The following is a 22768-nucleotide window of genomic DNA, read 5'->3' on the forward strand; positions in this document are numbered from 1 at the left end:
GAGGAGGTAACGAAAATGTCTGGACTATATTGGGAAGAGCCTCTGGGTAAGGGCAGCCCTGCCCCTGAGCTAGAAAGTGAAGGATGCTGGGAGAACCTGGAGGTCAGGTCTGCTTTGATATGTTTAATAGGCACCTCAACTGCTTGTCCTGAGTTTGAAACTTAGTATTATATTAGCTGGTTTAAATAGTTACTGAATCAGATGCTTAAGGGGAAATCATCTTAGGGTTGGATGCTCCATGTTCCTCAGAGAAAGGTAGATACCTCTGTAGTGTTTTCTAGGTCTTGCTCCAAGACTCCTAATAAACTGCAGAGGCAAAGCCTATTTCTCCTTTCTCTGTGTGGCTCTTTACCCATCTTTATTAAAGATAAGAGTGGTTGTATAACAGGAAAATCACCCGAGTAATGGTCAGATGACAAGGGATTTGGTCAGATGCCAGCAGTCCATTTGCAGGGTTCTCTTAGAGAACTTTCCTTATTACAGGAATAACACACAATCATACAGATATTAAAATGATGCATTCAACGACTCAACCCTACTAGTTTCAAATTTGGGGGCGGGGGTTACTCCTTGAGTCTTCCTGTTAGCGTTTGCACATATGCTCACACAGAAGTTTGCATGCACATACACTTTTAAATTTTTTGAGTCAAGGTCTTGGAAAGTAGCCATGACTACCCTGGTATCTATTATATAGACTAGATTGGCCTAGTATTTGCAGCATTCTTCCTGGATTATAGGTGTGTCCCAGCTCTGTTGAGTCGGGTCACTGCTTTATATACTTTTCTACATTCTCATCACGGTGTCTCTATCCCTAATGCTAACAATTTATAAGAAATCTAAACACCGACTGGCTTGATACCTGGCCAGGAAGGGGATCCATCATCTTCTTCTCTCACTAGCATGAGAGTTACACACAACCCCCAGTATGCCCAGCTTTTACATGTGTGCGAGGGTCCAAACTCCATGTGGCTTTTTTGTTTGTTTTTGTTTTTCCAGGCAGGGTTTCTCTATGTATCCCCAGCTGTCCTTGGGCTCACTCTGTAGACCAGGCTGACATCAAACTCGGAGATATGTCTCCCTCTGCCTCCTCAGTGCTGGAACTAAAGATATGCACCGGGCCGGACACCTGGTTATTGTTTTTAATACGTAGGTACATTATTCCACTTCCGGTCTTGAGGTCCAGAGAAGCCAGGTATCTATTTTTTAAAGGCTGAGGCTGTCCTAGGCTGGGTTGAACACGTCAGGTCACAGTCTCTGTGGAAGCACTCAGCTGCCTCAGAACATAACGTTGTTGGCAGCTGCTGAGGTAATGGTTTCGGGAGTAGGCAGAAGTGCACTGGGTGAGGTCGGTCCTGAAGGTCACCTCATTGATATTGGAACCTGGAGTTTTGACAAGAGTCCTATTAGAAATACCATTTTACAAGTCACTTGCTTCCTGCCTGTGTCTTGGTGAGCTTTGGGCTCAAGCTCTGTGCTAAATCTTTCGGCTTTGATTCCTTCAGCATTATCTTAAGAGTTCCTGGCTGAGGAGAGGCTGTTGAGTCTGAATTGCTAACGTGCTCTGCCGAGTTCCATCCACCCTGTGATTTGACTGACAACAGTGTTAGCCTAGTCCACTGGGGTCTGGAGAATTGCAACTGCTCAGTCAAGAGTGTTTTCTGAGCTGGAATTGAAATGCAGGGCCCTTTAGCTTCTAGTGTGACAACAATGTTCCGGCAATTGACTTTCACTCTTCAGTCTCCAATAGGGGGGAAATTATGAAATAAAATGGGATGGTGGTGGTGGTGGTGGGGAAGAGGGCCAAGCATCCTCGTCAAGATTCAAACCCATAAAAATGAGTAACTGTAATTAACCATATACAGTCTCTCTTCCCTATTACATGTGCATTTAACTGGGTCACTCTGCTTCACACAGCAGGTTAGCAGATGGTAGATATGACCCGAGATCCTTTTGCAACACATGTCCAAAATCAGTTCCAGTTATGAGGACTGTGTGTGTATATGGGAAGGTAATTGGCAAACAACCCCAGCCCCAGGGGGATTAGATGTGAAGACACCTACCTCTGTGGGTATTGGAGAGGCTGTTCTTTGTATCAGCCTGTCACAGTGAATGAGAGGGAGGGAGCAGTCTCTCAAGTATGTGTCCAATAGGTTTTTGTACTTGAGATGATTCCGGAAGTGTGGGTTTTCCTACTGTAGATACTATTCTTTGATTGCAGTTTGTGTGTTTTTCTTTCTTTCTCAGGGAGGTTCTTTATTCTTTCTCTCTCTAGTCCCTTCTGCCTCCTTTTCATACATTTCATATATTGATAAGCATGGCTGTGTTCTGTAAAAAAAAAAAAAAAAACAAACCAAACCAAAAAAAACCAACCAAATTGGTTTTATACACTCTACCCACTCTGATCTCCCTCCATCTCTGGGTTTCAAATAAAAGACCTCTCCTGGTAGGCAAATGCTCTACCGCGATCTGATCCGCAGACCACTCTGGAGTCTTTCTTTTGAAACACAAATTTCATCTGAGTGCTGTAGCTTAAAGCCCTCCACTGACTTCCTGTCTCCCGCATTGTCAGAATGAAAGCCTTGCTAGGAGGAGGTCGTGTGTGACTTGGCACCTGTCTCTCCTTCTGACCTCAGCTGGGACCAACTGCAGAGGCCACTTGATGCAGCCACAGTGGCCTTTTGGCATACCAGAGATGTGGCGCCTGTACAGGCTGAGAGTATCTTTGTCTGCTGGCCTCTTGCAAAAGCCTTTCCCTCATGAACTATATGCTGACCTCTTCTCAAGAGACCTCCCCACAGCACACTCATGAACACTATCCAAATTCAATGCTGTCACTACTCCCTACCCCCCCCCCACACCCAGTTACTCTAAATTGTTACTCATTTTATTTACTGTTTCATAGCACTTGTCATTTAAAAATATCTTAAGAGGATCTTATGTTTATAAAACACCCCCAATCCATGACAACAGAGGGATCCTCCTCAGAGCTGTGCTGGGTATCTAGCAGGCTGCACACTTTCAGACTCAGTGGCCCTCTACCTGCCTTCTTCACTTGGCAAGATGGCTAAGGGATATTTTTCTGAATATTTCAAATTCTTGCTTTGGTTATATTCTAAGAGCTTTTGATTTTTGTTTTCCTGTGTTAATGTGTGTGTGGTGTGTATTTGAGTTCTAAAATATAGCAATAACAAAAATATAGCTCACATTTTGAAATTGGACTTAATTACTTTATCTTAGAGGCACTTGTATGTACTGAAAAAGACTTGAAAGTGTCAACATACGATACTGACAATAGTTTAGTTATAAATTATGTTGAACATACACTGTTTACATATGATATATAACCCTGTGTTATAAAGAGGTATCAATTATACATAATCCTATTTTAATGATGCAGAGTATAAATGTAGGTATATTCGTGCCATTTGGCAAAAATGTTGTCTAGAACTAGGGTGACTCTACTTTGCCATACAAATGAATATATTGATTCCAATTAGCTGAGGTGATATGCATATGTGTGGTTAGAAGACAAAGAGCTTTGCATTTTCTATCCACACCAGTTAAAAAATAACTTTTTAAAATCTGTTTTGAGTATAGAAAGACACTCCAATTGTTTGTAGAGCAGGAGAGGTTTACTGTATTAATTTTTGAGGTAAGTGTGGGTCTATGTAGGTGAGGGTATAAAAGCTGAGTTGTGTGCATGCATATGTGTGTGTATGTGTGCGCTTTGAAATAATCTTGTGTGAGAGTGGTTAGGGGCACTATTGCTGTAATAAAACACCATGACCAAAAGCATCTTGAGGAGGAAAGGGTTTATTTGGCTTACACTTCCACATCACAGTCCATCCCTGAGGAAGTCAGAGCAGTGAGATGGAGGCAGGAGCTGATGCAGAGGCCATGGAGAGGTGCTGCTTACTGGCTTGCTTGGCCTGCATTCATATAGAACCCAGGGCCAAGATCTCACTGGTGGCACCACCCACAATGGGCTGAGCCCTTCCCCATCAATCACTAATTGGAAAAAGAATGCTCTATGGGCTTGCCTATGATACAATCTTAGGGAGGCATTTTATTAATTGAGGATCCTGCCTCTCCGATGAGAGGATCTCAAGTAGTCATCAAATTAACCAGCATGTGTGTTGTGTGCATGTTTGTTTGTATATTTGTGTGTGTGTACGATGTACATGGCCAGAGTCTGAAGTCTGTCGTCTTCCTCAATTGAGCCCCACCTACTGTATCGAGACAGAGCTCTTACTTGAACCCAGAGCTTGCTGGACTGATTAGACTGGCTATCCAGCTTGAGCTCCCACGTCTCCTCTTTTCGGGTGTTGGCATTCCGGATGGGCTGCCATGCTTGCCTGGCATTTACAGGGTGCTGGGAACCCAAACTGATCCTCACACTTGCATGCTAATCACTTTCTTCACAGAGCCCTCTGCTGGGGCCCACACTTTTATTTTGTATTTTCTGAGATGATTTATGTAGCTCAAACTCATAATCCTTCTGTCTCCTCCTGTATAGGGCTGTCACTCATCAGTGAGGTATTTCCTTTTATTTTTATGTATGTTTAGCCAGAGTCTCACTATGTAACTATAGATGGCCTGGAACTCACTATACATATAGGGCTGACCTTGAATTTACAAAGATCTCCATTCCTCTGCCTCCACACAAATGCTGGGATCAAAAGTGTGGGTCACCACATGCTACCCAGATTTTAGATGTTTGAGACAGAGTCTCTCAGCCAGGAGGATTTGCAGCTCTGTGTGGAATGGCCTTGAGTTAGAATCCTCAGGTTTTTGCTTCCCTAGTGACAGGTATTCCCCATTATGCCTAACTTGGAATTCTTTGTGTTTGTAAGAACTGTGGGTTATTTGCTATGTCCATATTTCTTACATCAAGATGCACACATTATCTAACCTACAAGATGAGAAGAGACAGGGAGAAATGAAATGCCCACCAGTGTTAAAGCCAGAGGAGGAAAGTCCAAGTGCTAAGATGCTGCTTTGTGGCCTCTTTTCAATGTTTGGAGCAATTTATTTGTTTTTGGAACACAGTTTTAGATAATTTGGCTCTCAGTTTCTAACCATGGTGATAAGTTGGAAGTACATAGAGAGCTTAAAGTTTGTACAAATTATCACCAGCCCGATAGTTTGGAAGAAATAGAAAAAACCTTTATAATGCAGGTAAAGGAAAAATTGAGATGGGACGGACACTTGGACTAAGGAAGAAATGAAGGCATTGATAGTATTGTGTTTAGTGATTTATTGTGATAGTCCTGGGTGCTGGAGATTGAACCCAGGTCCTCTGCAAGAAGACTTGTGCTTACTGTGTGTGTGTATGTGTGTGTGCACTCGCACACACAGGTCAGAGGTCGGCTTGCAGGAGTTGGTTCTCTCCTTACACCTTGTGGGGCTTGGAGATGAAAATCAGATTCTCAGTCTAAGAGGCAAGTGCCTTTACCCACTGAGCCATCGTAAATGAAAAAGACAGCTTTTGAATATTGAGCACAATGCTTTTTATTCTCTGTTTCTGGGATGCAAGCTTTGACTGCGGCTGTTGTTAGCTGTGCCGTGTTGGTACCAATGAATATTTCAGCCCCTGGTTATTCATTCATTCATTCATTTATTTATTTTTGAGACATTGCCTTTTAGCTCAGGCTAGCCTTGGGCCTATTGCCATCCCTCTTGTTCAGCATGTTTACTAGTATGATTTCAGGCATGAGGACTACACCTGGCTGTAAGTAGGATGGCTGAGATCAAGCAAAAATATCGCTCACAATTTTTGCTTAGGTGAAAGGAAGTTGAATATTTTTGGGGCAAGGGTGAAGGGACTGGACAATGCTCTACTGTTGCACATACCCTTGAATAGGATCATTGTGAGCGGACATCTTATTTCAACATCTCTTGTTTCCTTGAGGGTCAGACATGTTTAGGGAATCTGATCACTTTACCAAAAACAGCACAGTCCGAGATTATTGTGACTAGTGTGTTTTAGGTTTTCTGACACAGTCACTGTATGTGCAGCTTAAACATCCACGTGTACACATATGGATTGTTGGATGTGTGGAGGAGTGAATTTAAACGTAGAATTCAGCAAGCTGGGGATGAAAAGGTGGTAAACTCTGCTCTCTGGGATTCCCACCCCGGCACACTTCCTGGCCACAGAATTATTAATTCCTAATTCTGTTCTTCTCCAGAACTTCTTCTCCGGAAGTATTTATAGTAGTGGTGGAGTAGATCTGTATTTAAACAGTTTAGCTTTCTACAGTATAAAGTTGATTTGAAAATATTGTGCTATTACAAATTACTATACAAACTCAGGTATGGTCTTTTACTTTAGTTTGTTCTAGTTTTGGAGACAGGCTGTCACATAGACTCGGTGACCTGAACGAATTATACAGTGACAGTTGACTATGAACTCCTGATTATTCTTCCTCTCCCTTTGCCAAGTGCTAGGATTACTGTACCCCCGCCACACCTCCCTGGTTTGGTTCTTTTGAGACAGAGTCTCACTGTGTAATCCTGGCTTGCCTAAAACTATGTATGTAGGTCTGTTTGGCCTCAAACCAGTGCTTACCTTCCTTCTCAGCCTCAGCCTAGAATTTGATCTCCGGGAACCCAAAGATGCATCGTTTTCTCAGTTTTCTCCTCGGATCTTTTCTCTTGTGTAACCAGGAGGATGCTTCGCTTACTAATTCTGAAAGCCTCCAGGTTAATTGTTCCCTGCTGTATAAACACACACACACACATTCAAGGGTGACTGGAGGATAGGAATCTGTCCTCAGAACGCGATTGGTTTAGGTCTTTCTGTTAGAGTCATGTTGTAGAAAGAACATTTCCAACCAGTCTCGTTTGTGCTTTGGTTACCACTTGATTGTGTCAGCCCTTGTCAGTGTGTTCTGTGTCTGAACCAAAACACACTTCTTTGTGGGCATTTGGAATAAGAAAGAGTTTGCTTTGTTACAACCTGCCTCAACCTGAGTTTGCTGATGTTTCCTTATATATAACCTCCTCACTGGGGAGGCAGAGGCAAGAGACCAGAAGTTTAAGGCTAACTTGTGCTACTGGAGACTGCCCCAGAAAACGTCAAACAGTAATAAAACCCAAACAAAAAAATACGAAACAAACAAACAAACAACCTCACTAGTTCAAAGAACTCAGACATCCTTGTAGTTTTAACTTGAGTTTTAGTGTGAGTGAGTGGAAGGGAAAGTGAGTTCACTTTCTCTTCTTCCAGTGTGCTGTGGATTGCTGTCAGCCTCTAAATCCTGGACATACTGGGCAGGATTTCCTCTGAGCAAGTGCTGCATTTTTAATTTTATAAAGTTCACATACCTTTCTTTTAAAAGAAAGGATTAATATGGATTAATATGTGGTTGGACATGTGGGTTGGGCCCCAGAGTTGTGCCTCTCATGGGTGTGACAGCATGATGTGACTCAGTGGGAAGTGGGGGTGGCTTTCTGTGCTCAGCTGCAAATGGAGAGCAAAGTATGGGTGGGGGCTTTGTGTAACTTTTGGAGCGGCTTGTATGTTTAGTTTGTAAATGGTTAGTAAGATAGCATGTGCTAACTCTAAGTTATGCCTCAGGGATCATGTTTTGTATGTGAAATGCCTTGTGCATCTGGGCTTTCGATGTAGGTAATCAGAAGCGTGTGGAACACTTCACTAGCTTGTTGTAGAGCCTGGTCCCCAAAACTGCAAAGCTGGTGGTTGAATTCCTCTTCCTAGACAAGAGCTCCACCACTGAGCTCCATCCTCAGCCCTCTGCCGTTCAAGACAGGTCTTGCTCTTCATCTCAGGCTGGCCTCCTTCCTGGCCTTGGGATGACGGACATGCACCGCCACACCCAACTGAGCATGCTCTTTGACCTGTACTTTTCCTCACACTGATCACACGTGTAACAGATGCTCATTCTTAGCCTGGCATACCAGTCAACATCTTGAGCAGTTCCCACTTTTCTGCAGTTAATGGAGAACTCGGAGATTAAATGTTCATTGCAGGTCATTGGGATTGCTTATAAGAGGCCAGAAAGATAGGGAAATTTGTCTATAGGTCCGAGGTTTCTCTCACACTGAGAGATGGTTATGAATGCATGAGATCTTAAGTTACCTTTACATATATTTTAAAAAAGATTTATTTATTTATTATATGTAAGTACACTGTACCTGTCTTCAGACACCCCCAAGAAGGCATCAGATCTCATTACAGATGGTTGTGAGCCACCATATCGTTGCTGGAATTTGAACTCAGGACCGTTGGAAGAGCAGTCAGTGCTCTTAACCACCGAGCGTTCTCTCCAGCCTTATCTTTACATCTTGATGAGTGCTAAGAGAGATTAGCTGTAGTCTAGAGTGGACAATAAAGTAAGTTATTTAGGTAGAGAATTCAGGGGGTGGAAATATTCTTTCCAGCATAAGCATACTTCTGACTGTCCATATTTTTTTCTTAAAATTGGTTTTATTATTGTGTTCCCATGCCTCTTGTGCTCCCAGACAGAGCATGGCAAAGGTGTGGAGACGAGAGGGCAGTTTCTCCACCTTGGGATCTGGGAGACTGAGCTCAGGTGGTCAGGCTTGTGTGAAGCCTTTTCTTCACTGACTCTTCTTGCTGGCTTTTTTATGTTTTTCACTTGATGGTTGTTTCTTGCTTCTTTTTTGGTTTTTCGAGACAGGGTTTCTCTGCATAGCCCTGGCTGTCCTGGAACTCACCTTGTAGACCAGGCTAGCCTGGAACTCAGAAATCCGCCTGCCTCTGCCTCCCGAATGCTGGGATTAAAGACATGAGCCACCTGGCTTGTTTCTTGCTTTTAAAGGGAGATGTCTGACTAAGTTATTCAAATATATGATTTAGCTGGGAGGGTGGCCTTGGCCCTGAGTGGGAGGAGACAGGTAGGGAACGCTCTGGGGCTGGGTTTGAGATGAATGTTGATCTGAGTTGCTATCTATAGTGGGAGTCCTTGAGGGACAGCCAAGGGTTCAGGTAAGCTCAGGCAGTCCCTGCAGACTTTGAGAAGTGGCAGCTGTCCTTGGTGTCTGTGGGCACTCAAGGAGCAGATGCAATGGTCACTTCTAGGCTGATGTTTCCTAAGCCTATACTTTGAAGACCTTTTTTGTTTTTTGTTTTGTTTTGTTTTGTTTATAAGTTTGAGATGGATTTAGGCTACTCTCTTGTTTTCTTTAAATAAGTATTGTACAAAGACTTGGAATTTTCTCAATTCCAAACTAGTCTCCTTCCTGCCTTCATTTAGTTTGTCTGTCTGGATCAGAACATTGCATCAGTGGGGCCAACCCCCAGCTCCTATGATCCCTCACTTTACCATGTTGGTTCTCTGCCCACTTCCTCCTGTCATCTTTTGTCAGTACCCTTTGGTCACCTTTCCCAAGGTTGACTGAAGCCAAGCTCATTCAGCCCACATGGGGACCACTTCATTGTCATCTAGTTGGCCTCTTTTTCCTCATAACCTTCTGCACAAAATTCTACTGTAAAGGGCGACATACATCCTGAGCAGATGTGTGTGTAAGTGAGGGCCATTTTGTTTAGGCTTGGCCAGCTGAGCTAGACTTCTTGGAAGAATTGGAGTCAGGGTGTGTCAGCCTGGGAGCCAGTCCTGAATCACTGTGCATGTGATTTAACTAAGAGTCCAGAAAGCATGGACATTGAGCTGTGTGATAAGCTAGATAATTCTGTGGTTGTATCACTTTCTTTTCCTTCCTTCCTTCCTTCCTTCCTTCCTTCCTTCCTTCCTTCCTTCCTTCCTCCCTCCCTCCCTCCCTCCCTCTCTCTCTCTCTCTCTCTCCCTCTCTCTCTCATTTTATTTATTTTTTAGAGAGTACCTCCTCTGCTCAGGTGAGGCAGAATCCTAGAGCAGGGTCTTTGAGATGGGCCCCTTGGGTGTGAAAGGATTTCAGAACAATTCAGAGTGAAACACAATTACCTTAGTCATAGGGTATAATGTCAAGTTTAGAAATTTAAAGTAAATTTAAAATTTTGAAAACGTGAGCTAATTTACCTTTAAAATTTTTTCTTCAAAAATGAAAGAGAAATATTTTTATTTTAAGTGTATGAGTGCTTTGTCTGCATGGACATATGGGCATCATACACATGTCTGGTACCTACAGAGGCCAGATGAGATCACCTGAAACTGGAGTTACAGACAACTGTGATCCTCCGAGTCTGAACTTGTTGGGGAACCAAGAACTATGCAAGAGCCCCAAAGTCTCTTGACTGTTGAGTCATCTCTGCAGACCCTAGAGGAATTTTCATTTGTAAACAAAGTATTGAGGTGGGTTTATGAGGTGCCTGATTTAGATTCCTGATGAAAGAGTGGTAATAAGTTGATCTCCCGGCCACAAACATCCTGACCCAGGGTTGTCGTGCTTATTGCTGTTAATGTCTTAAGAACAAACACTGTTTGTTATAACTTTGATTTTTTTTTTTAAGGTTGGGTCAAGGTTTCTAATAAGGCAGTTCCTGGGGTGGGCGGCTTCTTTCTATTCCTGCATCCCCTTCATCTTTCCTAATTTCCTCACATTATTTGCTATCTTGTTTGCAGCTTTTATTACTTAAAAATCTAACTTTATGTGTATTTCTGTATACCACTTGAGTGCCTACTACAAAGGCCTTTGGATCCCTTCTCTTGGAACAGGAGTTCAAGAAGGTTATAAGCCACCAGATTGGCACCGAGAAAATCCCTCCCTGGCTGAACCACCTCTTTTGCCTCTTTTTATTATTATTATTATTATTATTATTATTATTATTATTATTATTATTATTAGTTGTTGTTGTTTTTCGAGATGGGGCTTCTATGTATAGCCCTGGCTGTCCTGGAACTCACTTTGTAGACCAGGCTGTCCTCAAACTCAGAAATCCGCCTGCCTCTGCATCCTGAGTGCTGGGATTAAAGGCGTGTGCCACCATGCCCGGCGAAAGCCACGCTTTTGGAAGAATCAGCCCTACACTTATTTGGCTGAATGGACCAACACCTAGGGCTGAGACATTCTCATTGACTTCTGTGTACCACCCCAGTTGTCCTTGACGATGTATGGTTTCCTTTGTGAGGTCATGAATGACATTATCAGCAAGACAAGCAGTGCTACCAGCCCAGGTCAAACCATCCACGGCAGTCACATCCAATGGACCACCAGGCTTCTGTCTATAAGGGTAGGCACGCCCATTGTTTAGGTAAATAAAACTGGGACTCTAATCTCTGTCTTGTTGATCAAAGTAACTGTCTGATAGCAGGCTGTCTCAGGGTCCCCAGGAGTTCTCTTGTTGAGACAGTCACCCCTATGAACAGTTAGTGTCTCAGGACCTTAAACAACGTAAGCTGTGTGACAAATGGGTGCCTGCATTGGTGTGGTTTTGACTTTTAAAGAAGATAAAGTTTAGCCTAAGGGTAACTGAATATTTGACTTCCTTAACCAGGAAACACAGTTTGAGCAAAAGTGGATGGTTATGTAGGGAAAGTGTCAATGGTGGCAGATGAAGACCCAGCTCTGCATCACTGCTCGGAGCAGCCCGGGAAGTTCTCTCATGCCTTTAGAGATCCTGACTCAGGGTCAGGTTGGCGTAGGTTTCATGGCTTTGACCAGAGAAGTATTTTAGTCTAAGTCTGTTGGAATTTATTAAAAATAGAAAAGTGCTATTAGAAAGAACTAGGAGCAGGGATGTGCTTGTCTCAATCAAGACTTAGTTTACAAAAAGACATTCTTCATGGATTTCTCAGAGGACAAGGGAGAGAAGCACAGACAATGGACAAGAACCATCCAAGTATAGGATCTTTAAGGATGAGGTGCACAGTGTCTCTTGCCAGTAGCTGTTTGTACTATTTTGGTGCCTCTCAACTTCACTCTCAAAGGATTGCTAAGAAACCTGTTTCTTCTCCTCTCCCACTTCTCTCTGTGTCCTTCTCCTTCTCCTTTACCTCTCTGATAAACCAGATTGTAGACTGGCTCTAGAGGTTCCTTGCACAGGATTAGAGCTTACAGTGAAACCCAAGGGACCGTGCAAGGAAGTCAGGACAGGCCCTTCTACTGTGAGTGTGTTTGGGTTGAGATTTCTAGAAAACTGCAGATTTACCGCTAGAGAAGGATGCTCTTAAGCAAATATTGGTCAGGAATCTTGGTAATCTGAATGCTGAAGAGCTTCGTCAGCCCTTCTTAGGGAAGGGCTCCTTTCCCTTCTGTCCCTTGGTTTTTCCTATTCTTGTAACAACAAAGATAGTAAAGGAGAGCCCTCCAATATCAGGGTAGTTATGGAAAATAGTTTCTTGGGTAAGAATGTTAATAATAATAATAATAATAATGATGATGATGATGATGATAATGCAACCCCATGTTGGAGTTTTGGAGTTTGAAGAAGATCAGAAAGGAAAAATAAAAGAAATGCCAGCTTCTATTAGTGTATAATTTATAATATTCCAAAATGAGTTCTGTATAGAATCTAGTTACCAACTCTACTGCAATTCTTTAATTTAGGAGAGTAGAACTGATATTTTACATCTAATATGGAACCCAACGGGGGCTGGAGAGATGGCTCAGAGGTTAAGAGCATTGTCTACTCTTCCAGAGGTCCTGAGTTCAAACCCCAGCAACCACATGGTGGCTCACAACCATCTGTGATGGGTCCTGATCCACCTTCTGGTGTGGCTGACAGTGTCCTCACATAAAAAAATAAATCATAAAATAAATCTTTAAAAAATATGGAACCCAACATGCAACTATAATTTATATTGATAATTTTTTTTTTGTATTCTAAGTTAGAAGTGCCTTTAAACTTAGCAAGCTCTTAAGTTCCGTATTAGTCAGGCACAAGTGACGTGTTCTGACAGGTCTGATCGCTACCCATTCTTGAAAATAGAGTAATAGCTCCTTTCTAAGAGGTTGGGTGTGTTAGCAGCTTTTGTGAATGGAAGGAGAAAGGTTTAGGCAGTTCAAATTATTTGCTCTTAAGTTAAAAAAAAATGTTCACATAATGTTATCGTTTTATGTTTGACAGAATAAAGGTAGACCAGAGAATTTTGATGGGATTCTTATGCCTTGCAAGGGCTTTGGCTTCTAAAGAAGTCAGAAAATATTTTTAAATCCCTATGAACAGAACTTGAAAAAAAAGTCCAATCAATCCAGTAGTAGAAAAGAGGGGAGAAGAAAGCAAGCCCTCACACAATACAGCACTTTATTTAGCAATACCCTGTGAGCACAAAGGAGCTTTCTCCTTGCCTCTGCTGGCCTGTCACTGGCTACAGGAAAACCTCCCCCCTTTTCTTGTCCCCTCTTCTCCCCCTCTAAACTCCACTAACAAAAGGAGTTACAGCAGGTTAAGTTATCATTCTGCTAGAGGACCAGGGCCTGGCATCTGTTCCCTTCCTATCTGTAAAGTGTCCACTGTTTTAGCGAAGGAAATCTTAGTGTCTCAGCGTTCGGCTTCTGTGAGAGTTACATCAAGAAGGGAGAACTTCAGAAAGTTGTCCCCGAGTTTGAATTGAACCTAAGGCCCAAGGACCTGAAGTAGGCCTCTGGTTTATTGTCCTGTTCAATGACCCAGGACTCCCACCGGCTTCCCTTGTGGAGAGGATTAGCTGGGGAACAAATTCGCAAGTACAGCTTGTAGTTTTGTCAAATCTACAACGACATTTCTTTTCACAGCTCTCTTGACTTTATACTGTTTAAATACCCCCAGTTGTCTCTTAATTTGCATTTCTTTCTTTAATTCCTGTCAGCTCTGAATGTAACGTTTACATAATCAATTTCCTGTCTTTTTTTTTTTTTTTTTTGAGTTAATGCTCTTGGATTATGGTATACCCATTGTCATGTCAGGAATCTTCTTATTTTATGTTTCCTTGTCTACTTTAAGATATTTTCATAAGCTGTGCAGTGTTTTATGATTAAGATTGTTAAGCAATTAAATTAACTTTTTCTTTTCTTTTTTCCTTTGCAGGCTGAGCAATGGCGTTTCAAAAGGCAGTGAAGGGGACTATTCTTGTGGGTGGAGGAGCTCTGGCCACTGTTTTGGGACTCTCTCCGTTTGCTCATTACAGAAGGAAGCAAGTGAGTAGTAACTGCGACGAAGCAGGGATGCTGTCTCTGTGTGCTCATGGCTGTGCACGAACTACTCTTAAAATTCCTGTTAGGTTGAGAGATCCTCAGAATGATGCAGTATGATACCCACGAACTTTGAGTACCTCGTGTTTTAGAGTGAGAATGTCTTCTCAAAAGACTCCATTTGGCTCCTTGATTTTTAAAGACTGCCTCATTTATTTGTGCCAGGGTTTGTTCATTTAGACCTTACTTTGTCCAGTCCATTGAGATGCCCGGGTGCTTTTTTCACACTTGCCAAGTTTGTCCTCTTAGAAGGCAGGAGTCTGGGAAAGAAAGTGAAAAAGCAAAGGCCCAATTTTGCTGTCTGGTTATATTTTTTCCCTTCCTTCCTTCCTTCCTTCCTTCCTTCCTTCCTTCCTTCCTTCCTTCCTCCCTCCCTCCCTTCCTTCCCTCCCTTCCTTCCTTCTGCCTATCTCCATCTCTCTTTCTCTCTCTCTCTCTCTCTCTCTGCCTTTCTTTGTCCCCTTGTCTTCATCCTTTCCTTCCTTCCTCTGTTCGTTCTTTCCTTCTTTCTCTCTGAATCCCTCTTCCTTCTTCTGACAGGTTCTCAGTTTTGGCTGACCCAGAACTCAGTATGTTGATCAGGCTGTCCTTGAACTCACAGAGATCCACCTCCGCCTTTGCCTTTGAGATGGAATTAAGGCACGTATCACTAGGCCTTTATATGTCCTAAGGGTTTGGTTACTTATGCAGCAAGTACATTATCTCAGGTAAGGAGGATGATTCAGTGAGGGGCACCACCACACCGGTGGGATTGATATGAACATTCTGAGAACAGTGTTTAGTTTCCTTTTAGTTCTCCCTGTGTACCACAACCATGGGTTGAGGTCAGGAAATGATCTCATGGCAAGACTTTGTACTCTTTGGCCTTGAGATGCCATAGTTAGCTTTGGTCTCCTGTTTCTTTCCTCCTAGGCTGTCTGGGCAGTTCAGTTCTGCTTCCAGAGGAGAGTGGAGGAGGTCCGGTGATGAAGCAACAGTTCTTCACCATTTCTGTGGCTGCCTTTTAAGCCACAGGTTTCCCTGCACTAGTTCTTCCTGTGTCTTTGTGTTAGAAGATGGTAGAATCAGGCGTATTGCTTGGAAGTTTCTACCCTAATTGAGAAATTGCCTTATACTTAGAGTGAATAAGAGCCTCCGATTGATTTATTTATTTATTTATTTATTTATTTATTTATTTGAGACAGACTGGGTTTTTACTCTGTAAGCCTGACTGGCTTGGAACTCAGACAGATCATTGTTAACTTGATTTTTTTCTGTGCACAGAAATCTCAACAAACGCAGGCGAGTGGATCTCTTGAGTTCAAGACCAGTCTGATCTATAATAGTGAGTTCCAGGACAGCCAGGCCTAAATAGTGAGTGAGTCAGGGGGAAGGAGTAAAAGGGGAAAGGGGAAGGAAGGAAGGGAGAAATAAAGAGAAGAAAAGGAAGCAGAATATAATCAGACAGGGATTATAGGCCTGGCCACTATACCTGGTCCAGACCCGGAGGCTCATTTTTTGTTTTTATTTCCTAAATAGAGGTACTGAGCGTCACCCTTTCTTTATTCTGAACCGTGGGCACCGGACCCCAGGGCTTCCCAGGGTGTGTGTGTGTGTGTGTGTGTGTGTGGCCCACGTTTACTGTCTAGCTATTGACTCCCTTCTCATCTGTTCATTGTATTTGATGCACTTTCTTGTCAAAAGATGTGTCGGATTCTTGAGAGCAAATGTGAGAGAAGCTGCTTCTGCTGAGGCTGTTTCACGGGTTCGGGGCGTGAGCGTTAGGGATAAGATTCCTTCTCCTCTCTCCCCAGCTCTGTGATATCTCAACTGAAACTGGGAAATGCCAGTGCCAAAGGTCATGATATCTAATAGGTGTTGCTAAATTCGTATGTGGCTTATATCTTTTAACCATAGTAAGCATGTTTTACTATGAAGTTTATGGCTTAATTTTATACTTAAGTATTAATGGTTTCATCTTTCGAAAATCTGATTTTTTTTTTTAAACAACTGATCTCACAGAGTAAACTTGATAGTGCTTTGGAGCAGCTGAGTTAGGGCTGGAGAAAATCAAAACACAGTAAGGACCGCCTGATTTCTAGAGCATTTGTCACTTCATCTCAAGTTAGGCACTACCCTAATAGCACGGTGAAATAGATACCAGCAGCTTGGAGTCATTTATAAAAAGAAACTGACAGGTTCTCGGCATGGGGGTGGGGGTGGGGGACCACCATGGTCATATTCCAGTCAGTGAGTTGCATAGGAAATCCAACTGCATTTTTACTCACTCGTGTCCCTTTAAGACACTACTTTAAGCTTATATTTGAGAGAGGGTAGCTAAGTGTGCTGTAGCCAGAAGGGTTAAGCAAAAAAAAAAAAAAAAAGACAACCTCCACAGAGAGAAGGAACATAAAATCTCCCCCCTGAAATACAGTTCTCTTCCCCCACACAGTATGCACCCGTTAGAGCCACGGGTTGTGTAGGGATGATGGTGACTGAGTTCCAGTTTGTTTGTTTTTTTTAATGAGACTCGTGAATGGCCCACGGTTTTGAAAGGACCTTGAACATGCTCCATTTTTCTGCTGATGGCTTGTGGTGAAAAGTTTTGCCTTGTTATTCAGGTGTGGTCATCTGCTGTTCCCCCTGCTCGGGCCTGATTTTTTAAGATGGTTCATACTGGAAGTTTGCTGTCTTCTAGGCATAAATCAGAAGGCTGGGTGCGATGGAGCACATGTGAGGCTCTAAGCCTAGCACACGTGAGGCTGAGGCAGGAGGATCTCTGTGAGTTCGAGGCCAGCACGATCTATATAACCACTTCCAGGGCAACCAGAACTAGAATTAGTTACGTAATGAGACACCCCCCCCCCCCAATCTCAGGAAAGGAAGGGAGGGAGGGGAGGGAGGGAGGGAGGGAGGGAGGAAGGAAGGAAGGAAGGAAGGAAGGAAGGAAGAAGGTAGAGAGGAAGAAGTGTAGAGGGCACTTTTATCCCCTGACGTCATTGTAGTCCAGAGGCTTTCTGCTTATCTTCTCTAGGCCCAGAGTGTTTCCATCCAGCCTCTGAGACTTAGTGCTCAGTAAGCTCCTCGTTTCCAGTTCTTTCTGAGCTCTGGCTGGCTGGTTCAACATAGTTATCATGGCTCGAATTCCTCTCCGAGCCGTCTGATGGACTGTAGCGTCTCTCAGTATCTTCCTGAATTGCTCTGCTTGGTCTCATTCTAACTTTTGCCATCTGTTTGGTTCTTCTGACTCCTCCTTGTTATCTGGATTGTTCTGTCCTTACCAGTGTCTAACTTGTTCTCTCTCCAACCTGTCTCTCTGAGACAATCCCGGCAAAACTGCCTCTTTCTTCCCTCCCTTTGCTCTGCCTCGCTTAAGTAGCCTCTTCTCTCTTCCTGTAAGAGTTGGGCAGATCCTGTTGTGTCAAATCTTTCTCTGATTCATCACTTTGCCTCTCATTTAGACATCACTTTCAAACATGGTGCTTCTACAAACTACCTTTACCTCATTGTTTGGGATTAAAGGGGTGCACTAATGGCTCTGTGTGTGCGCCTGTATGCGTGTGTGCATGTGTGCGTGCGTGCTTGCATGTGTGTGTGTACACATCACAACTAGAAACTTTTTTTCCAGTAAATAACACAATCTCAGGGTTCACTGTGTGATCAAATATCCTGCAGTAAAGTAGAATAAGTTGGTGTTGAAGAACCTTCACGTAGTGGTATCCTCAGCCTCCACATAGTGGTGTCCTAGGGAACTGTGCATATATTGTATCTTCCTCTCCTGCTGGTAGTATTCACCTGGTTAAGCTCTACTTAAAATTTATCTTTCTTCTTTCTTTAAATTTTTTTCTGTCTGGTATTTTATCACAATTAGTACAAATACAAATTTAGCAATGCATTTCAAAAACTCAGTTTAAATTTGGTTACTGTGGTTGAATGACCTTTCACAAAGTATTTTTTCTCTTGTGGTGCTAAGGAGTGCATCCAGGGCCTTGTACATTAGGCAAGTGCACCCTGAAATCCCCCAGAACATATTTGTTGAAATAAATGCCGTAGGCAGCTGACCATAGCTCCACAGTAGGGTTCTAAAGTCAGTTCCACCATTAAATACCTCAGTCAATTAATGAAATGTCATTGGAACATCACACATATATTTATTAAAAACATATTAGGAACAAAGTCAATGTAAAAATATAAATTTATATAGACTATGTTTTCTGATTATGCTTCTTTAACTATAACTAGTAAAGTGAAGCAGCTAACATTATACTTTAAAAACACAATAAACAATCTAATGAAGATCACCTGTATCATACTTAGGCATGCAGATAACTTCAGACCTACCATAAAGTTGTACACATGCATGGCTACAGCAGTAACACAAGCATAACTGCTCAGGACTTGGGACTGCTATTCCTCTTCTGCTATGTCAGTCTCAGAACAGAGGGCACAGTGCTGCATTAGGGCAGCAAACAAAGGCATCCCCTCCCGACTCAGACAACTGCTCCAGGGAAGCCACAGAAGGGTCCTGGTCGTTTAACATGGCTGGCGGTTGTAAAGTCTTGTCTTGAATGCGTGAATGTCTCCCTGGTGGCAGGTACTTTAGCTCTTTAAATGGGGACTTTTTATCATGTTGCGTCTTTTTCATACTTTGTAACCGTGATGGAGAAGATACATTGTATCGAATTGGGCAACCTGCTTCAGTTTTTGAGTCAGGGGTTGTTAAATAGTTGGCTGGGTCTTTTGTTGTCTTGATCCTCTTTATAAACCTCAACTTTTCCATGATGTTCATCCTCCTCTTCTGGTTTTCCTGACCCTAGATTAGCTTCCACATTTACTTCTTGAAGATGTTCCTTGGCTACACGAGCCTCCTCAATATTTTCTCCTAAACTGACTTTTTCTTGTTGTTAGAATGTCTATGATTATATGTCGCATGTTTTCAATAGGCTGAGCCCCTGACAGAATGGCCTTCTCATAGACTGAGATAATATTTTCAATAGGACTTGTGATTGGTTCAATACATACAAGACATATCCAATATTTAACAAGTGTTTTTTTTTTTTTTTTTTTTTTTTGCATCTGGAATATTATGAATCAGGTCATTCAATGTAGCTAAATTTTCTTCTTTTGGGCACCCCTTATTAATGAGGTTCAGGCATTCAGAAATAGTTTATTTTTTCAGTAAATAATCTCTGTTCATCTTCTTCTGCCATGGTAGGCCAAAAGGACCCAGCTGGGTTTTCATTTTGCGCCGTTGGCTCGGCCTGGGTGACTACTGAAATGAGGAGGTCGCTTTGGCCCCTTTCCTTTTGCCAGTTCTCCTCTGGGTCATCTGAGCTTGCCTCTCTGCTGTGGTGTCTTTGAGCTGAGCTGATCGATGAACAGTTGCTCCTGCAATCGTGTATCTGTGCTGGTGTCCTGACTTTACCATCAGCCTGGTATTGACAGATCAGCCCTGGTTGCGTCTTTCCGTGTTGTGCTTCTTGATGGGCCTTGTCTCTTTTTCGTGTCCTGAGAGGAACTGGTTTTCACAACAGACACAACTGGTTCTGATCGACGTGATTCCTTCTCTTTCTTTTCTTTTTTTTCTTTTTCAATTTTTATTAGATATTTTCTTCATTTACATTTCAAATGCTATCCTGAAAGTCCCCTATACCCGCCCCCTAGTGTTCCCCAGTACTGGGGCATATAAAGTTTGCAATACCAAGGGGCCTCTCTTCCCATTGATGGCCAACGAGGCCATCTTCTTTTTTTTTTTTTTTTTTTTTTTAAAGAGAGAGTTTTTTTTTTAAGATTTATTTATTTATTTATTATGTAAGTACACTGTAGCTGTCCTCAGACACTCCAGTCAGATCTCGTTACAGATGGTTGTGAGTCACCATGTGGTTGCTGGGATTTGAACTCCTGACCTTCGGAAGAGCAGTTGGGTGCTCTTACCCACTGAGCCATCTCACCAGCCCCCGAGGCCATCTTCTGCTACATATTCAGCTAGAGTCAAGAGCTCCGGGGGTACTGGTTAGTTCATATTGTTGTTCCACCTATAGGGTTGCAGTTCCCTTTAGCTCTTTGGGGACTTTCTCTAGCTCCTCCATTGGGAGCCCTGTGATCCATCCAATAGCTGACTGTGAGCATCCACTTCTGTGTTTGCCAGGCACTGGCATAGCCTCACCAGAGACAGCTATATCAGGGTCCTTTCAGCAAAATCTTGCTGGCATATTCACTAGTGCCTGCGTTTGGGGGCTGGTTGTGGGATGGATCCCCAGGTGGGGCAGTCTCTGGATGGTCCATCCTTTCGTCTTAGTTCCAAACTTTGTCTCTGCAGCTCCTTCCATGGGTATTTTATTCCCTATTCTAGGGAGGAATGAAGTATCCTCGGATTGGTCTTTCTTCTTCTTGATTTTCTTGTGTTTTGCAAATTGTATCTTGGGTATTCTAAGTTTCTGGGCTAATATCCGCTTATCAGTGAGTGCATATCATGTGTGTTCTTTTCTGATTGAGAGGATATCAGGATGATATCCTCCAGATGCATCCATTTTCCTAAGAATTTCATGAATTCATTGTTTTTAATTGCTGAGTAGTACTCCATTGTGTAAATGCACCACATTGTCTGTATCCATTCCTCTGTTGAGGGACATCTGGGTTCTTTCCAGCTTCTGGCTATTATAAATAAGGCGCAAGTGACCCTTTTTTGACTGTAACATTGGCAAGGGGCCCGCTGAGGCCCTGTTTGAAGTGCTGTGGGTACTACTGTGGAGGCTTCGGGTAGGTGGTCGTACAAGTGTGTTCTTGGACACAGTGCTCACAGATGTAATGTCTGCAGACTTGGTGGCACCCGGTGCATTTGAGGGTTTTACACTGATGTTCTCAGGCTCAAACTGAGCCTTCCTGGCTTTAGACACAGTAGTGGGAGGTTTCTTGATTGTTGCAAGACTCTCGCCTTTGACACTGGGAAGCTTTCTAAATGAATTAATCTTAGACTGAACAATCTGGCCATGATAATAGCCAAGCACTCATGTTTTTAGACATGTTCGTGTCTTGTTTAGGCTGCTCTGCAGTCATTTGTATCTTATTGTCTTTATAGTGACATGCCTGGTATGTTACAGTCTGACCTGGGAAATCATCTCTCATTAATAATAACTGCACAGCTTAAATATTATCCTTCAAGTTATGTATTTCTGAGCTGGTTACTTCTCCAGCTTTTAATGGAATGCAGTAGTTTTCAACTGTACTTCCAATATTTTCTTCATCAGCCACTTCTGCTTTGAGTTTCACAACTTTTTTCCCTTCTTGGGCCTGATCCTCAGAAGTCATCATTTTCTGATCTCTGGAGAGCTGATTTTCTGGTTTGTATGGAAACACTGTTTTTCGTGTTAACAGATATTCCTTGAGGTCTTGTTTTCTTTGTTAGAATTAGGTTGGGTGAGAAAGTTTTCCATATTCTTGCTGCAGACCTTTCAACTCCAGTTTTCTTAGACATCCAGGACATCATGCAAACAGCCCCAGCCTCACCTCTGAAGGCTGGCTGGTCTTGCTTGGTCGGGGGAAAGCTGAAGATCCTGGTGCACCTGCAAGGTATTTATTCCTCACAGCCCTGCCAAGGCCTCTTTTTAAAATTTAATTATTGTTCCTGTTGTACTGGGAATTAATCCCAGAGTCTCACACACTGCAGACAAGCATTCTACCACTGCATCATTCCATCAGTGTGTAATTTTTTAGGGATAGGTTAATTGTGATTTTTTTTTTTAATTTTTTAATTTTTTTAGTACAGGTGTGTGTGTGTGGGGGGGGTGGGCTTAATGATAAATTTTTAGCTGAAAAGGCGTTAAATGACATCGTACCCAGCCTAACACTGGAGAGAAAGAGGCACCTTCTTTTGGGAGGCTCTCCTTCATCTGATTCCAGGCTGCTCATAAGTGGAGTGAGAGAAATGGGTAGTTGAGAGAGGGAGCCGGGGAGCACTTCCAGAGTAAGGTTATGAAAGCAGAATTGGCGAGAGGGGAGCAATTTCCTGGTAGCTCTAGGAAGAACAGGTGGCCATGGAGAATGGAAAGGCTGAGATATGACAAGTTAGCCAGCGACTACTCTAGTCTCTTCTCATGTTAGGACAAAAGCAATTTTTTTGTTGGTTTAAAGAAAAATAATTAACTTATCATTCACACCATTAAGGTATGAACTGGAAAAACTGATGTGATGGTGTGGTCTTCTCTCTAACCGACCTGTGGTTGATTTAACAGATCTGTTTAGCTGCGAGGGGCCCCTCTTGGGTGACATGCTATGTTTGTTCTTTCCATTACTCACTCTGGAGTTGCAGTGGGCTTTGTGAACTCACCCAGAGGTGAAATAGACTGGACCCTCCCCTCCCCACCCCTCCCCTCTCCTCCCCTTCCCTTCCCTCTCTTCCTCTTCTCTCCTTCCTTTCCCCCCTTTTTTCTTTCCTTCTTTCTTTCCTTCCCTCCCTTCCTCCTCTTCCTCCTCCTCCTCCTCCTTCTCTCTCTCTCTCTCTCTCTCTCTCTCTCTCTCTCTCTCCCTCCAACCCCCATCCTTTGCATCAAACAAATCAAGGAGTGGGCTTTGGAAATAGGGGTCTGTTTAGTGTGAGGAGTGGTCTTATAAGGAGATGGGGAACATGGAGATTCTGCTGATGAATCTGTCTTCCCCAGATGAGTGTATGCGAAGTAATCCCTGCAGCCTCATTCAG

The 22768-nt window shown here is 42.9% G+C and overlaps 1 protein-coding gene and 1 pseudogene across 2 annotated transcripts in view; one reads left to right on the plus strand and one right to left on the minus strand.

Annotated features, from left to right (window-relative positions):
* The window catches only part of Gpd2 (glycerol phosphate dehydrogenase 2, mitochondrial), a 133042-nt gene that overhangs the window by 16365 nt on the left and 93909 nt on the right, over window positions 1-22768 (plus strand). For both annotated transcript variants that reach the window (NM_001145820.1, NM_010274.3), the window contains exon 2: window positions 13931-14040. In NM_001145820.1, coding sequence (NP_001139292.1) covers window positions 13939-14040 — 102 coding nt within the window. In that variant the 5' untranslated portion in view covers window positions 13931-13938. The remainder of the gene's footprint in view (window positions 1-13930; window positions 14041-22768) is intronic.
* On the minus strand, window positions 18284-21476 carry Gm13535 (predicted gene 13535; annotated as a pseudogene).

The sequence above is a fragment of the Mus musculus genome, chromosome 2 (assembly GCF_000001635.26).
Source record: "Mus musculus strain C57BL/6J chromosome 2, GRCm38.p6 C57BL/6J".
In the NCBI taxonomy this organism is placed as follows: domain Eukaryota; kingdom Metazoa; phylum Chordata; class Mammalia; order Rodentia; family Muridae; genus Mus; species Mus musculus.